The 18,595-nt window shown below is 42.1% G+C and overlaps 1 protein-coding gene across 1 annotated transcript in view; it reads right to left on the bottom strand.

Moving 5' to 3' along the window:
- The window catches only part of LOC145361432 (zinc transporter ZIP12-like), a 57,126-nt gene that overhangs the window by 21,143 nt on the left and 17,388 nt on the right, over positions 1-18,595 (bottom strand). Inside the window, exons 6-9 of the mRNA XM_080217227.1 lie at positions 17,258-17,435; positions 11,102-11,274; positions 7,235-7,387; positions 3,249-3,350 (exon numbers count right to left, since the gene is read on the bottom strand). Of these exons, the coding sequence (XP_080073353.1) occupies positions 3,249-3,350; positions 7,235-7,387; positions 11,102-11,274; positions 17,258-17,435 (606 nt within the window). The remainder of the gene's footprint in view (positions 1-3,248; positions 3,351-7,234; positions 7,388-11,101; positions 11,275-17,257; positions 17,436-18,595) is intronic.

The following is an 18,595-nucleotide window of genomic DNA, read 5'->3' as shown; positions in this document are numbered from 1 at the left end:
TTAGCGATAGACAGCATGGTTTTATATGAGGGAGGTCATGCCTCTCAAATTTGGTTGAGTTTTTTGAGGACGTGACAAAAATGATTGACGAGGGAAAGGCTGTGGATGTCATCTATATGGATTTTAATAAAACGTTTTACAAGGTCCTTCATGGCAGGCCGCTGCAAAAGTTAAATCTCATGGGATAAAATGGGAGATAGCTAGATGGGTGGACAACTGGCTTGGCCATAGAAGACAGAGGGTAGCAGTGGAGGGGTCTTTTTCCGGTTGGATGTCTGTGACTAGTGGTGTTCCACAGGGCTCTGTACTGGGACCTCTGCTGTTTGTGATATATAAAAATGATTTGGAAGAAGATGTAGCTGGTGTGATCAGTAAGTCTGCAGATGACACAAAGATTGCCACACTACCAGAAGGGCGTGGAGGCTTTGGACAGAGTACAGAAAAGGTTTACCAGGATGTTGCCTGTGAGGAGAGACTGGGTAAACTGGGGTTGTTCTCCCTGGAAAGACGGAGGATGAGGGGCTACCTAATAGAGGTGTATAAAATTATGAAGGGCATAGATAGGGTGAACAGTGGGAAGCTTTTTCCCAGGTTGGAGGTGACGAGCACAAGGGGTCACAAGTTCAAGGTGAGGGGTGCAAGGTTCAACACAGATGTCAGGAGGACATATTTTACACAGAGGGTGGTGGGGGCCTGGAATGCACTGCCAAGCAAGGTGGTTGAGACGGACACACTGGGATCGTTAGACTTATCTAGATAGTTATATGAACAGACTGGGAATATAGGGATGCAAACGAATGGTCTAGCTGGGCACATGAGTGGCGCAGGCTTGGAGAACCGAAGGGCCTGCTCCTGTGCTGTATTGTTTTTTGTTCTAATATTATAGTCCATCATTGCATTGTGTGGTCTGTCCGGTTTTTTGATCAGTGTCTAGAGGCTGACGCACTAGTGGAGGCAAACACAGTAAGAAGTCTCACAACACCAGGTTAAAGTCCAACAGGTTTATTTGGTAGTAAACACCACTGCTTTTGGGCAGCACTCTGAAAGCTAGTAGCGTTTACTACCAAAATAAACCTGTTGGACTTTAACCTGGTGTTGTGAGACTTCTTACTGTGTTTATCCCAGTCCGACGTCAACATCTCCACATCAGCACTAGTGGAGGGGCAGTGCCCTGGACTACCCGATGATGAAATCTGATCCTCCTCTCTGTTCATTGAAAAATTGTGGCTTGGGAATGGAGAGGTCCCTTTGAGATTAACCAACGTTCACTGTGGATCTTATTGCAAAACCTTAGCACATCAGTCAGTAAGTCATCGGTGTAGCAGAATGGTACAATCACATGCTGGGCTCATAACTCAGCAAGCGATGGCTCAAAACCATTGTCTACTTGGACGCTCTGACATTGAGCAACACTTCTGACCTAAAGTTGAAACTAGCAGGTCTTATCTAAGGTATCATCCTGGTGAATTTCTGATTTATGCTTTTGCTGGTTATTATATCTGCTCTATACTGAATGCACAAATTTTCATATGACACTGTAGCTATATCCTAAACCATGTTTTGTACACACTTATCATCTCCACTTTGATCTTAGACATCATACCCCTATTTATAAAACTCTGAAGGGCGACTAGGCAATAAATGCTGGCCTAGTCAGTGACACCCACATCCTGTGAAAATAAATTTTTTTAAAAATCACCATTTCAGGATAAAAAACTACTAACGATGTATGCTCTTAGGGGTACGCAGGAGTAAGGAGAAGTCTTGTGTGGAGCATAAATACTGGCATTGCTTAATTGGGCCAACTGGCCTGATGCTATGATATAAACACCCTGATTCTACGTAAAATTAGGTTAATACTGCAGTTCCTGAGTTGGGAAGATTTATTTATCTGTCATGTCATTTTTGTTTTAATGTCATGATACTGACTCTGCTACCTCCTCAAAAAACATTTCTCTGCATGTGTGCTCAGCTAATGATGTTTCCCATGAATGTCCAGAATGTGTCAGGGCAAGTCTCAGAAAGGCTTGTGGAAGATATTTGGCCTCTATTAACTCCTGCCATGATGGGTGGGTGGAGGTCAGGGTAGCATAGTATCACAATAGTTAGCACTTCTGCCTTACAGCGCCAGGGACCTGGTTCAATTCCGGCCTTGGGTGACTGTGTGGAGTTTGCATGTTCTCCCTGTGTCTGCGTGGGTTCCCTCCAGGTGCTCCGGTTCCCTCCAACCATCCAAAAATGTGCAGGTTAGGTGGATTGGCCATGGTAAATTTCCCCTTCATGTCAGGGGGTTAGCAGGGTCAATACGTGGGGGTAGGGCCTGGGTGGGTTTGTTGTTGGTGCAGGCTCGACGGGCCGAATGGCCTCCTTCTGCATTGCACCTGAAAGCTCACGATTCCAAATAAACTTGTTGGACTTTAACCTGTTGTTGCGCACAGCCCAGTCTAAAGCTGGCACCTCCACATCATTGTGATCAGTGGGGTCTGTGCCCAAGGTGCTGGATTCCTACTGCTGAATTTCCCACCAACCAGCTTGTCATGTAATTTGTCCGACTGCCACGTGGGAAACAGAATACCAAAAAACAAAGAACAGTACAGCACAGGAACAGGCCCTTCAGCCCTCCAAGCCTGCGCTGATGATGATGCCTGCCTAAACTAAAACCGTATGCACTTTCGGAATCCGTATCCTTTCATTCCCATCCTACTCATGTATTTGTCTAGTTGCGCCTTAGATGCCACTATTGTTCCTGCTCTCCGGGCTGTGCGTTCGACATTCACTATCCTCTGTGTAAAAAACTTGCCTTGCACATCTATTCTAAATTTTTCCTCACACACCTTAAACCTATGTCCCCCAGAACTTTACTTTTCTAGGCAAGAACATCTGCCTTTCCACTCTGTCCATGCCACTCATAATCTTGTAAACCTCTACCAGGTCACCCCTCAAATCAAGAAAGTTCACAGTTATTAGAGTAAATTTTCATTCCTGGCAAAGCGCTCGCGGCAATGAGAATGCAGCTTGGAACAAGTCTGATTTGTATAATATTTGTCCTTCCACTTGGAAAATCAGAAGCACTGTGCTTTAGGAGGACTGCCTTGTAGTTCCTCTTCTTCAGTCTGTGGTCCAGATGTACGATATTTCATGGAAATTGTGGACACATGTAAAATTAGCCTATTAAGTTTTCTAGTTGTGTTTTATTAACTAACCCATCACATAACATTAGATGAACATTAATTGGAGGGGTATCTTACCAGTTGCATAGTTGAAATAGATTTGCCTCCTTCTGATTGGATATTTAGGTTCGATTCCATTGGAAGGTCGTGTGAATGTGACAAGTGTCCATTTGCAAATGGCTGATTTTGAAAGGGAAACAAAAATTCGGTGAGGTTAATATAAACTCCGACATGACTTCCAACATCTATACCTCATTTAATTTAGATGGAATCAAGAGCAACAGGAGTTATTTTCAAGCTGTCCCTTCTCGTAGTCAGGAATGGGAGCAGTCGTGAAAATAAAACCAGGCAGCAACTGACAGCGTTGACTTACCGCTGCACTGATACCTGTCCCTGACTTTCAGCCAGAGGGCCCCATGAGAAATCAATGGGAGCTTCAAACATGAATACAAATGGGGGCAAATAAGACTAGCTTAGATTCCAATGCTGCTATTGTCTCTTGTCACTGATATCCATCCATCCAGTAACCAAGGGTAAATTGAGACGGTTACTTGGAGGAATACTCAGATGTATCCTAAGTTTGTATCAGGTAAAAATTGGAAGAAACTTGGTGATAACATATAGATTTTCGACAGGGGCTGAAATCTGATGCAAATGCCATTGTAGATTCTACATTTATCTTGCTTGCTGCTCCATTTTTTACTTCTCTCTGTCCCCAAAGCTGTGTGCAGCTCACCTTTTACCCTGTAGATTACTCTCCCAAGGCTCAGTAACAGCTCCAACTTGTTCACAAATGATCTCCCAAAAACTACCTACCAAAAATCCATATTTCCAATGATATCTGCTTCACGATTCAAGCCCCCTGCTTGGACCAAAATGAGGACTTATCAAAACCTTAACAATAGTGCAACACATGGTGACTGCAAACACAGTGGGCAAGATTCTCTGCCACCACCTGGCCCACCTCCCCACCAGCCACATGTTTCAAGGCAGCGTACCGCTCACAAGCGGCGATATTTTCCAATCCCATCGCTGTCAGTGGGATTTCCCATTGATTCCACCCTAGACCGTCAGGAAACCTATGGCAGAAGGTGCCATCAGCGGGAATGGAAGATCCCAGCAGCTTGAATGGCTGGAAAATTCTGGCCAGTATCCAGCTTATTCCATCTTCACAATGCAAAAGCCGATAAAGAGCTCAACACACAGATACCCACCCCGATTGCCACACAGCTGGATGCTATCATGCCCCTTACAACAAAGCAAAAACTGATAGGAAAAGTTTGCAAAGCCCCCATCTGTCACATCATGCTGATCTCTTCAGCCCACCCAAGATACGACTGCCATCATGAAGGCTGATCTGAAGAAACATTCCCACACAGGACTTAAATGCAAATTCAACCTTGATGAAAGAATGGGTACCTTTGACATGACAAACAAGTACCTGGTCCCAAACACAACCCAATAGCTGCCTGGTTTCAATCTTCCAAGGGAAAAGTGATCCACCCTCAACAGATTCAGGACAATCCATGGTTCCTGCTTGGCCAATTTCCACAGAGGGGACATTAGTGCCAGCCCCCTATGTGCCTGTGGGAGACAGCAAACTATGCACCACATCACTGAGGAATGTCCAATCCATAGACTCTGTGGAGGCCTATTTACACTCAACATAACAGGACCGGAAGATGCTGCTTGGCTTAGGGATCTTGCATTCGCTAAATGAATAAAATTCTGCAGGTCCATAATACCTGCTGCGAATCAGCCCACAGCCTGTGGGGCACGTTACAAGCTGGAAACGCACTGGCTGCACACTACAATTGCCACTGTAGAAATATATCTACTCCTTTCTTCTGTTGAATGGTGGGAAAGGATTAAGGCAGCTTTGAGCTCTGCAGAGAATATTCACGTCAAGTCACCCTTTATTTAGGCAACTCAATGATGACCAACTCTCTTACTTTTACATAGAATATCTGATCCATTTGATCAAGGTGAACATATGTGCCAACAGTCTCCAACCGCTTTTGTGGCTGTGATTCTCCAGTGCTGCTGCAGTGAATGGAGTCTTGGCTGGAACACCAAATTCTCCATTCTCACTTGCAGCGATTTGGGCACAGGTGAAATTGGAATATCCCGCCCGTGGTGCCAAACATAACATTACAAATTAGAGCCCCTGTTTGAGATTTACTGATGTTTTATGTGGGAGAGATGTCTTTTAAATGGATTCACTGGAGAGAATTTTCCCATTCGCCCACCATGGGAAACCTAGCAGGCGAGGGGTGGACCATGGAAAGGTCCACAGACCTCGGGCAGGCCTTTCCAGTTTTGGGGCAAGTGCGGTTGGAAAATTCTATCCGACGTATTTAATTTTGGAGAAAGTTAACTGCATATTTTGTCTGTTTAAGGCCCAGCGGTTATTCTGTCTCAGTAGCGGGGTGGAGACAGCTGGTCACAAATGCTATGAAACTTATCAGCCTGCCAGTATCACATTGCAGTGACAATCTGGGCACTCCTCCAACATCAGCCCACTCCTGGCATTGTGCGCCCTTTTCACTTGTGGGGTTGAACGAAAGAGAGTTAAAAATACTGCTTGTTTCTTTGACCATTGCCAGTGGCTCCCTGACTTAGGAAGCTGCCTGCCTCTGCAAAAATCATTGGCTGCAGCTTCTTTTCCACCTCCTCATCAACCACTGCCTCCCCCCTGCCCCGCAGCCAAAACAACCCCAATATTGATTTCTCCATGCTGAGTGGGAAAATCCATCCCAGGCATATTTTCTGCCAAAATTGTCAAAGAGGGTAGTACATACTTGGAACATAGAACATAGAACACTACAGCACAAACAGGCCCTTCAGCCCACGAGTTGCGCCGATCACATCAACACCTACCAATCTACAGACCTATCTATAACCCCCAATCCCATTAAATTCCATATACTCATCCAGAAGTCTTTTAAAAGACCCCAGCGAGTTCGCCTCCACCACCACTGACGGCAGCCGAGTCCATTCACTCACCACCCTCTGAGTGAAAAACTTACCCCTAACATCACTTCTGTACTTGCCTCCCCGCACCTTAAATCTGTGTCCTCTCGTAGCGACCATTTCAACCCGGGGAAATAGCCTCTGAGAATCCACCCTATCTATTCCACTCAACATTTTATAAACTTCTATCAGGTCGCCTCTCAACCTTCGTCTCTCCAGGGAAAAGAGTCCCAGCTCCCTCAACCTATCTTCATAAGGCATGCCTCCCAATCCAGGCAACATCCTTGTAAATCTCCTCTGTACCCTTTCAATAGCTTCTACGTCCTTCCTATAGTGTGGCGACCAGAACTGCGCACAGCACTCCAAATGAGGCCTGACAAGGGTCTTATAAAGACTTATTAGACTCCTCATTCAACTCCTCATTCATTTATGACTATGTGGCCAAATTCCATTCCAACTCGATTTTCATGTTTGATTTTCTGGTTGTGTCACAGCTTGGTATGGCTCCTCTTCTGCCCGAGACCACAAGAAACTACAAAGGGCATGAATGATGCTCAGTCCATCACTCAAACTAGCCTCCCATCCATTAACACAATCTGCACTTCCTGTTGCCTTGGAAAAGTAGCCAGCATAATTAAGGACCCCACGCATCCCAGATAGACTCTCTTCCACCTTCTTCCGTCGGGAAAAAGATACAAAGGTTTGAGGACATGTACCAACCGGCTCAAGAACAGCTTCGTCCATGCTGCCATCAGACTTTTGAATGAGCCTACTTTGCATTAAATTGATCTTTCTCTATACCTTAGCTATGTCTGTAACACTACATTCTGCACTCTCTCCTTACCTTCTCTATGAACAGTATGCTTGGTCTGTATAGTGCGCAAGGAACAATACTTTTCACTGTATGCCGATTACCGAATAATAAATTGAATCAAATCAAACAATAAATATGCATATCATCTATTAATTGATAGTAATCATCAGTCACAGGAATGCTTTGATTAAGGGTGAATGTTGAAGGAACATTTCTTTTGATAAAAGCACTTAAGACATTTTCAGTTAACATTTTCAGTTAACTTTTTTTAACTTACCTGACCTCTTAGTGTCAATATGAGCGAGAATAGCTTTTCAATTAGGAAAAATGCATATATTCCTCCAAGTACTGTAAGCATCTTCCAAATGTACCCTTTGTCTTCAAGACCATGACCAGTGTCTTTTCGCTCATGCTCATGTAGACCAAGAACCTTAACACAAGAGGGATGAACAAAAGTACGCACTTAATGAACTGTATACAGTACTTCATTGATTTATATCTCATGACAACTACAGCAGATTATTTTTAATCAATTGTCTCCACATTAGTAATCCAAATATGGGTCTAAAAATTGATATGAAGCTTTATTTATCAGCAAGAATATTTGTATTGGAAGGGAGAGTCAGCACAGGGTCTTGGGACTTATGCTGGAGTTTCTGAAGCCACTAATCGACTAATCAGCATTGAAATTCGGGCAGTTGCCAGTGAGCATTCTCTGCATTGCTGTATTTGCATTGCTGTGTTTGCATTGCTGTATTTGCATTGCTGTACTGCTATATGCATTCATTGCTGCTCCATTCAGGTCTACATTTTAGCTACTGAGGAACTGGAATTGCCTTAGTACAAAGTGCTCTGGTAAACAGAATTTTTATTCAGGGTGAGGTGGGACAGGTGTGGAATAATGTGAGGCCAATCAACTCAGAGCTCAGTGTCCATGAGGTGGGCAAATGCTGAGATGGGATGCTCTTTGATAATGTTAGGCGCTCCCACTCTCCTCCTTCACCCTTCACATCCCCTCATCCTCCCCCACCTTTCCCCCATGACTCTTTATGCTTTTCATGCCAAATTTGCATTTGATAGAAAAACTGCTGTTCACACAGCCTTATAAAAGTCTCAATCAATAGTATAACCACTTAAATATGTCAATCGGACAAAATCAACAATTCACTTCAGCTTTCAGAACAGAAAAACAGAAACCCTCTCTGACCTAATGCTTTAATTTTCCTGGCTCAAAGCCAAGCATACATAATGAGGCTTGCTCGATTGACATCTTTAAGTTCTTTTTCCTGTGATCTTTTCTGTCAATATCTCGATGATTATTTGGGCACGATTAAGGAATGAGAAGTGTTTGAAACCGCTGTTATTGATACTTCAATGGTCTTTTGACACTTGTATAACATTGTAGGAATGTAGGAACAATAATTTATTTTCAGAGAACAGTTTTGGATGGATGCTTTCCTCTCAGTAGTTCCACACTTGCCATTATCATTCATTATATGGCTCATTGGTTACCTATACAGAACATTTTGGACATGGAAGGGACATGTGGTGGCATGGACAGTATGAAGGACAATGCTGGAGTTCAGGAGTTGGCATTGTTAGCCCATGGGAGTAAGAGGTGGGGACAGGTAAGATTTTTTGAATTTGTCTTTCTAAAGCTTCCTGAATTCAGGATATGGTTTTTGAAACCTCTGAGGGTCTGTGATCACAAGTCATGGAGAAACCAGTCTGACTCTGAAAGTTGCACGGGTGAGAGAGTTGTGAGAGAGGCAGGAGTTGTTACCCTGCAATGGAACCGACAAGGCTTGGAGTGCAGGGCATGGATAGTAAACCCTTTGCACCCTTGTACCGTTCCAGTGAAAATTGGGAACATCGTGAACGGGGTCAGATTTTTAAATGTTCCAGAACCATTTTGTAAAACTGGCCTTCACAATCAGCCTCCATGTATAATTCAGAAAGGTAGACTGGTCTGGCTGTGTCACATTTCATTCAGTATTGTTACTGAGGCAGATCCATTATAGTCTTCACCTCCTGTGGGCTGGGCTTGCTCCTGGTTCCTTCCCTCTGAGATGAAGATTTTTGGCCACCGCAAATGGTTTCATTAAACTTTACAGCCATGAATTATAAAATCTCATCCATCAAAACAGGTCAAATCAGTTAAAGGCCATAATTAGAACTTACATTTATACAATGCCTTATCATCACCTCAGGACAGTCAATGTGCTGTGTTTGCACTGCTGTGTTTGTATGTAAATTATGTTTAATGTTTCATCCACATTATATAAACCCAATTGCATAGAACAAGATCCCACAAAGAACTAATGAGAATTTCATCTTTGTTGTTTTATCGGTTTGTTTCTGGGAGGAATATAGGCAAAGACTCTAGGAGAACTCCCTGCTCTTCTTCAACTAATACCAATTGAATAAGTGTGCAAGGCCTTGATTTAAATAGCTGCAGAGGCAAGACTGGAGGTGAATTGGATGTTATTTCTTATCACCAGTCAGCATGCATAGCCCCACACCGATGCCATTTTTAAAGTGTCTGATTGAGGAGGGGGATGCCTGCAAGCAGAATGTAGCCAATCAAGATGCTTCCTGTGCTTGTCAAGACCAGTGTGCAGTGCTGTGGTCAGCAATGAATCCTGCAATATGAATAGAGGCAGCCCAGTGGCAGACTAAGAAGCCAGATCTCTTTTGCTTGGTTTCGACCTCCCTCCCAACACACTGGCTTTGCTGCAGGTGTTGTTTTCCCTCCATTATAATGGTTTAGCAGCAGAAGCCATCTTCATTTTTGAAGTTTCTAAAAAATCTCCAGAAGGTCCTTCCATCTTGAGACACACTCTCTTTCACCGAAATGTGTCAGAGTTGAAGTGCCTCCTATTGACCCTCCAACCTTTACTTTTAATTACATGGGATCCCGATAATTGGCCACCTCTACAGAAATTACCCTCTGGATCCCAAGGTTGGCAATTGCGGGTTCCCCGCATTTCCTCATAGTTGTAGGATCTGGACCCATTAATGAAAATTTATCCCAGGACTTCTCCCAAAATACAGCACTTCCAACAATGTGGCACTCCTTTAGTACTGCACTGAAGCACAGTAAGTGAGAGTGCAGCAAGTGCAACTTGTTCAAGTTTATAGTCAAGCTTGAGTCAACAACCTGTTGATTCAGCAAAAACATGCAAAGCCAGGTCAAATCAGGTTTTATTCTTCATTATGTTTCTGTCAACGGAATGAAAAATCATAACCAAAATGTCTTTGTTTGCAGAAACCTATAACATTTGTTCCCCTTTCAGTGTGATTTTTCATGCAGCAGATTTAACATAGAATTATAAGGACTAATTTTCCAAGTATGCGCGGCCATCAGTGATTGTCATTTGCCAGTTGTGCAACCTGAAACTATCCTGAACTTCCACTGAAGTCAAATTATTTTCCTCCCCTGTACTTTTTCTCGTAGCTTTGATCTTTGATCACAGAAAGACAGACCGGTTATAGAGTTGAATCATAAAATCCCTACAGTGCAGAAGGAGGCCCTTGCCCCACTGAGCCTGCACTGACGACAATCGCGCCCAGGCCCTATCCCTGTAACCCTGCTAATCCCCCAACACGAAGGGGCAATTTAGAATTTCCTATCCAACTAACCCGGGCATCTTTGGATGGTAAGAGGAAACTGAAGCACTCAGAGGAAACCCACACAGATACGGGGAGAACATGCAAACTCCGCACAGATAGTGACCCAAGGCCAGAATCAAACCCAGATCCCTGGAGCTGTGAAGTAGCAGTGCTAACCACTATTATTGCACATCTGATTCACCATGTCTGCACCGGCACTCCGAATGAAAAATTCAGCTAGCGTCATTCTCCCACCTTCTCCCTGAGGATTCTTCGTTAACAGATACCAGTCTAATTCCATCCTGAATGTTTCAATTGAATCTGCCTCCAACACACTCTCAGGCAGTGCTTGAACATTGCAAGCCATCAACACTCCCTGCACGAAAAAGTCTTTGCTCCGATCAGTTTTGCTTCTTTTTGCCAATTATTTTAACTCTGTGCCCTCTCGTCCTTGATGTTGGTAGTTTTGCTGTCTCCCATGCCCTGGAGTATCTTGCCAACCCAATAATGTTACTTTTGTGCAGTAACGTACCTGGGGCAAAAGATGCATCAATGCATCACCTGACATTGTTCCGACGGCAATACCTACAAACAGCTGCAGAATAAGCTGATATGCCTGCTTGCAGGAGTTGAAGATAAGTAGGGTAATACCACACATGGAGCTCACAGTAATGATCAGAACGGCCACTGTGCTGTATCCATATTCTAGAAAAAAGACCACAATTAGCATTCCTGAATGTGTATGAAAATACTTTGAAAATGCAAATATCCACATGAAAAGATGCATGATAAAAGGTATTTTAACCCAAAATTGAACCCTAATTATGGAAAACAGAGGCAGGAATCCTTTTAAAAATAAACAGCATTAGATTCCACAGAAAATCCTGTACAAATAAAATGAAACTGAAGTTTTTGATAGATTATTTTGTGTGAAATAATTAACTGTTCAAAGTGGCTCAATGAATAATTGGACCACATGATAGTGGCACTGTCTATGTTAGAATAAGAACATTTCAGTTGTCATCGAATCTTCCTTGATACAAATACTTTGATCTGCTTATACTGAGAGGCTATTCATAGCACCAAGTATGTGGATGCTAGATGAGAAACAGTAGTTCCTGCAACTACAATGGAACTGTCCCCAGATATTCATTCTTCAAGCTTCAATAGTTTTTCTGTTGCTGCAGAGACCTCTTGGGCTCTGGGCTCTATTACCTGGATAAGGAGTATACAGGAGTCATGTATAATCCTGTAAATAGTATAATTGACATTTCTGAATTAATCTCCAGATGCACAAATTTTTAAGTTTAGATTTCGGTAGCAATCGTGAGCCTGAAATAATTACTCGGCGGGGGTGGGGGGCGCGGGTGGGCAGGGGGTGGTTTGGGTTGGGGGGATGGTTTGGGTTGGGGGGGTGATGGTCAGGGTGAGGAGATGAGGTGAGGTTTGTGAGCAGGATGGGTACTCTGGCCTCCTGCATACCACTGGCAGAATTTGCAACTTTCTGAGAATTTACCTTGTACCTTTTACAAAGTAAATGACAGTCAGGGAAAAGGTGGGGTTCTCAGTCATGGATCTGGAGGAGACCTGATGCTGAAGCGGTGGCTGTGTACTCAGTGAAGTGAGGTGTACCAATCTACAGAAGGGCAAATTTAGATCTCATCAGTGGGGTTCAGGTGGGAAAGTGGAATAACTCACTGAAGAATTGAAATCTATATTCTTTTTAGCAACTGCATCAAAGTCAGCCCCCACCTCACATTCTTTTGGGAGCTGATTGGACCATTGCCAGATTCTGTTGGAGGGGAGCAGGGGGGTGTTATTGGTTGGATGGTTATGATAATGGCCAAGCAATATGGAAGTTATGAATTAAAATCTCATCACAAGTGGTGGGTTGTGCAAGCTGGGGAACAGAATTTGATGTATGAATCTGTGGGCTGACGTAAGATAAACATAAAAATGGCTAAATTGTTGAAAATCCCAAATGATTCATTAATGTCTCCAGATTCACAAATAGGGTCTTAATACCCTCAGAGAAATCTAGTGATGGATAATAAATGTGGCTGCATCAAAACTCCTCACATCTCAAAAAAAAATTAAAATGCAGCTAGATTGAATTTTAAAACCATTATATCTAAATTCTTTATTTGATCAGTAGTTTCAAGTTTATTGATTAGTATCACAAATCTACTTCCATTAACACTGCAACGAAGTTACTGTGAAAATCCTCTAATCGCCACACTTCCGTTCGGGTACATTAAGGGAGACTTTAGCATGGCAAATGCACCTAATTAGAACATAAAGACTCCGCACAGACAGTGACCCAAGCCAAGAATTGAACCTCGGCCCCCGGTACTATGAGGTAGCAGTGCTAGCCACTGTATCACTGTGATCGCCTGGATGGAAGCTGTTCAAACTGAAATGACTCTAGGCAAATACCAAGGTCTTCGTGGACATATTTTAAAGTATGAAGTATGCATAAGAATGTTAGCAGAAAATACTGGAATACAACACCTTTGACAACATACCTAATGGTAGGTTATTACATAAGGTTAAATCTCAGGGTGAGGTATCTAAATGGATACAAAATTAGCTCCTTGACAGAAGCCAGAGTGTGGTTGTAGGGAGTTGTTTTTCAAATTGGAGGCCTGTGACCGACAGTGTGCCTCAGGGATCAGCACTGGGCCTATTGTTATTTGTCATTTATATTAATGATTTGGATGAGAATATAGGAGGCATAGTTAGTAAGTTTATGGATGACACCAAGATTGGTGGCATAGTGGAGAGTGAAGAAGGTTATCTAGGATTGCAATGGGATCTTGATCAATTGGGCCGGTCGGCTGACGAATGGCAGCTGGAATTTAATTTAGATAAATGCAAGGTGATGCATTTTAGTAGATTGAACCAGGGCAGGACTTACTCAGTTAATGGTAGGGCATTGGAGAGAGTTACAGAACAAAGAGGTCTAGGAATACAGGTTCATAATTCCTTGAAAATGGAGTCACGGGGGACAGAGTGGTGAAGGAGGCATTCAGCATGCTTGGTTTCATTGGTCAGAACATCGAATACAGGAGTTGGGATATCTTATCAATGTTGTACAAGACATTGGTAAGGCCACACTTGGAATACTGTGTACAGTTATGGTCACTCTATTATAGAAAGGTTATTATTAAATTAGAAAGAGTTCAGAAAAGATTTACTAGAATGCTAGTGGGACTTGATGCTTTGAGTTATAAGGAAAGGCTGGATAGTCTGGGACTTTTATCTCTGGAGCGTAGAAGGCTGAGGGATGATCTTATAAAGGTCTATAAAATAATGAGGGGCACAGATCCGCTAGATAGTCAATATCTTTTCCCAAAGGTAGGGGAGGCGAGAACTAGAGGGCGTAGGTTTAAGGTGAGAGGGGAGAGATACAGAAGTGTCTAGAGGGGCAATTTTTTCACACAGAGCGTGGTGAGTGTCTGGAACAAGCTGCCAGAAGTGATATTAGAGGCAGGTATAATTTTGTCTTTTTAAAAACTGTTAGGCAGTTACATGGGTAAAATGGGTATACAGGGATATGGGCCAGCTGCTGGCAATTGGGATTAGTTTAGGGGATTTTAAAAAAATGGGTGGCATGGACAAGTTGGGCTAAAGGGCCTGCTTCCATGCTGTAAACCTCTGTAACTCTATGACAATAGTTCCCTCAGTATCTGCAAAGATAACAGCCTGGTTCACAACATGAATGGAGATATTTCATTGGCATGAAGGATCAATGCATGGAACAGCAACTCTTCCCTTTCTGATTGTTGATGAATCTGCATTTCAATTTCAGTTTCAATTACAATTTTTTCTTTCCCTTCTTTTTCAATTATGCATTTTCTTCCCTGGAAAGTATATTTTTGAACCAGTTCTTAATTTTTCTTTCTTCAGATGTGGACGCCCCTTGCTAGGAGAGCATCTATTCTCAGTTGCGCTGGGGAGATAGCAATGGTGGACCTTCATGAACTGCTGAATGTTTAACTGCTGAATGTTTAATATAGCTAAGTCATGTTTGAAGTCACTTCAGAGGACAATTAAGAGTGAACCACATTGGTGTGGGATTGGAGTTATATATAAACCAAGGAGGCATCTTGCCTTCTCCAAAGAATATTAGTGAACAAATTGAGCTTTGCCACAATTCAACTGTTTAATTGTTACTTTTGCTAATACTATCTGTTTGGGAATGATTTTAACAAGGTATGTTTTCAGAGGTTTTTATCCATGTTTTGAAATGTTTGCTTTCAGTTTGTGAAAATTTTTTGTGTAGATATTCATGAACGAGTTCTTATTTTGCACATAAAAAAAAGAGTTCCTTCAAAAAGGAGGGATAAAGAACAAAAGCAAAAAATACTGGAAAATTTCAACAGATCTGACAGTATCTGCAGGTAGAGAATAGAGCCTATTCTGTCCCCACAGTAAGAAGTTTCAAACACCAGGTTAAAGTCCAACAGGTTTATTTGGTAATAAACACCACTAGCTTTTGGAATGCTGTTCCTTCGTCAGGTGAGTGGAGAGTTCTGATCACAAACAGGGTTTATAAAGGCACACACAGTTTACAGAATGCTGATTAGGATGTGAGTTTTTACAGCTAATTTGATATTCAAGTCTCGCATTCTAATAAGTAAAGAATTGCATTCTAATCAGTATTCTGTAAACTGTGTGCGCCTTTATATGCCCTGTTTGTGGTCAGAACTCTCTCACATACTTGACGAAGGAACAGCATTCCGAAAGCTAGTGGCGTTTACTACCAAATAAACCTGTTGGACTTTAACCGGGTGTTGTAAGACTTCTTACTGTGTTTACCCCAGTCCAACGCCAGCATCTCCACATCATGACTCCCACAAATGCTGTCAGACCTGCTGAGATTTTCCAACATTTTTGGTTTTTGCTTCAGATTCCAGCGTCCATAGTATTTTGCTTTTATATTAGGAGGGACAAGGGTTTGATTTTTAAATGTGTTTTATGTATACATTAACCCAGTGCGCTATTCATAAAATAACCATTCAAGGATTGTCTTTGCAATTGAGTGTTAAAATATTAACACAAGTGTACAGTCAGTAGCTTTAGAAGAGGTGAGAGACAGATTAATTTTAATGATTTGTGGGGCTAAAGTTGTACTGGAAAGATAGTCAATTCTACTCAGATTTCCTACTCCATTAGGAGAACAGGTTGAAATAGCTGACTGTTAACATACAATTCTATTTAGGAACATAGGAATTCAGAGCAGAAGGCAAATTCAGCCCCCCGATCCTAATTCCCATTCAATCAGCTCATGGCTGATCTCTCCCTGGTCTCAAATCCACCTCCCCACCTTTCCCATATCCTCTTATCACTATTTTTATTAGAAATTTATCTATTGCTTTGTTCAAACCATTCAACAATTCAGACCTACAGCACAATGAGGCAGTGAGTTACACAAATTCACACCCTCTGCGAGAAGTAATCCTCATCTCAGTTTCAAATCTACCACCTTTCAGCCTATATCTGTGACCTTTTGTTCTAGATTGCCCCACAAGGGGAAACACTTGATCGACACTTATTTTATCTTTAGCTTTTAAATTTTTATATGCTTCAATCAGATCCCCTTTCATCCTTCTAAACTCCAGCGAGTATAAACCCAAGCTGTTTAATCTCACCTCATACATCAACCCCTTCGTCCCTGGAATCAATCTGGTCAACCTCCTCTGAACTGCCTCCAATGCCACCTCAAATAACTGCCTTCCTCAAATAAGGAGACCAAAACTAGACACAAAATTCCAGATGTGGTCTCACCAACGCCCTATACAATTATAACAGCACTTCACTACTTTTGTACTCCAGTCCTTTGCAATAAATGCCAACCTCCCATTTGTCTTTTTTATTACATGCTGCACCTGAATAGCAACTTTCTGCGACTCATGAACATAAACACCCAGACCCTTCTGCCCAGATGCATTTTATATCCAATTTCATTTAGGTAATAATTTGTTCTTTTATTTTTTTCTGCCAAAATGGACAGTCTCACACTTATCCACATTAAACTCCATCTGCCAAATTTTGGCCCATTCTTGGAGCCTATCTATATCCATCTGTAAAATCTTTCTCCTCTTCACAGTTGCTTTCCCACCTATTTTAGCATCATCTGCACGTTTTCTAGCATTATATTTGTTTTCAACACTGAATTTATACAGTGAATTTGAGTCTATTTTGTCTATTGCTGAAATGTTCAGGAAAGCATATCATGGCTTGTACACAGTTGCCACCAACTCTATTTTAGCAGATGTACTGAAGTATTATAAACTGGGCCCTATATGTTGGTTCTGAGTAGTATGTTCTGGCAGGCAGACTGTGACTTGTAACAAAGTTTAACCATCAATAATTTTAATACGCTGATGGTACAATTGAATGCTTTGAAGTTTAGGTTTGTAATCAACATTGGTCATAGCTTGCCCCAGACTGGGAAAGTACAAGAAATTAGAGTAAGGGAAGAGGCCCTCTACTCCCAGATCTCTCAGAAATGCTGCTTATTTCAAATGAATCCATGAAAGACTGGCAGGGAACTTAATTGGAAAGAATGTGCAAACCTAGTGCTTGGTCAATCCTACGGAGTGCACAATAAGATATGTGTGTACATTGATTCTCCCATTGTGGCGATGTCAATTATAGAACGATGTTATTGGTTGTGACTTACTCTCAGTGTTGGTTGGCAGGACAACGGATTGTGCATATTTTTGTTCACTGTGATGACAAGCTCCACTAAGCAGCTGTTGAATAATTGCTGGGCTCATCTGGTTGAAGTGCTCTTTCGAAATAACAGATTCACTGCCATTTGCAAAAATTCCCATTAGCTGTTCAGCAGAAAAGCAGACCTAGTTGAGGGGAAATGACAGTCAATTTATCTGAAGTTGAAGCTTTTAGAAAACTAGAAAGGACCACACAAGCCATACATTTCAATAAGGTATGGCAGAAATTAATAATCCATACATAACACATACAAATTTGCTTGTGTGTCAGGCCCACTACAAGACACCAATAACCACATATCATTGAGTATAATCACACAAGGTAGATAACCACAACTGAGCCCAGATATTGGGCCAAATATTTAGAAGAATGAGGGGGAGGGGATCTTATAAAAACGTATAAGATTATGAAGGGAATAGATAAGATTGAAGCAGGAAAGTTGTTTTCACTGGCAGATGAAACTAGAATGAGGGGGCATGACCTCAAAATAAGACAGAGCAGATTTAGGACTGAGTTGAAGAGGAACTTCTTCACCCAATCTATGGAATTCCCTGCCTAATGAAGCGGTTGAGGCTACTTCATTGAATGTCTTTTAGGCATTTTTGAACAGTAAAGGAATTAAGGGTCATGGTGAGTGGACAGGTAAGTGGAGCTGAGTCCACAAAAAGAACAGCCATGATCTTATTGAATGGCGGACCAGGCTCAAGGGGCCAGATGGCCTACTCCTGCTCCTAGCTCTTCTGACTGCTAAGGTGCTTTTAATTTTTAACGTGGAAGAAAGCAATGCATAGGCAGCTGAAACATCCTTGGTTATTTGCCTCCTAGAAAGCTAGCTTGTTCCACGTTTTACAATTTTAGTGATAGAGTTGGTCAAGTCAGGCTGAATGTACTCGATGGTACTTTAGCTTATTTGTACCTTGGCTAGGCATTGAGGTGTTAGGGGTGGGGGTGTTGAGGGGAAGGACAATCTGCCAAAATGTGCATCCTAATTCGAAGAAACAAAACCCTCATGAAAAAATGTTCTGTTACTTAATATCCACTTTGCCTGCTTAAACAGTATTAAATTTAAAACCATTTAGGTAATTGAAATTGATGTACAAATTTGTAGATGGACATGAAACAAATAAAAATAGTTGAATTGTTGCAAAAACGCAAGCATTAATGTTCACCCAACTTGATCTCTCTAGAATCATAGAATCCCTTCAGTGCAGGAAGAGGCCATTCAACCCATCGAGCCTGCATCAACATCAATCCTGCCTAGGCCTTATCACCTTAACTCCGTGTA

The sequence above is a fragment of the Carcharhinus amblyrhynchos genome, chromosome 2 (assembly GCF_965287045.1).
Source record: "Carcharhinus amblyrhynchos chromosome 2, sCarAmb.v2.hapA, whole genome shotgun sequence".
Classification (NCBI taxonomy): Eukaryota; Metazoa; Chordata; class Chondrichthyes; order Carcharhiniformes; family Carcharhinidae; genus Carcharhinus; species Carcharhinus amblyrhynchos.
Note: the sequence above shows the minus strand (reverse complement) of the source record. Positions and strands in the feature narration are given on the sequence as shown.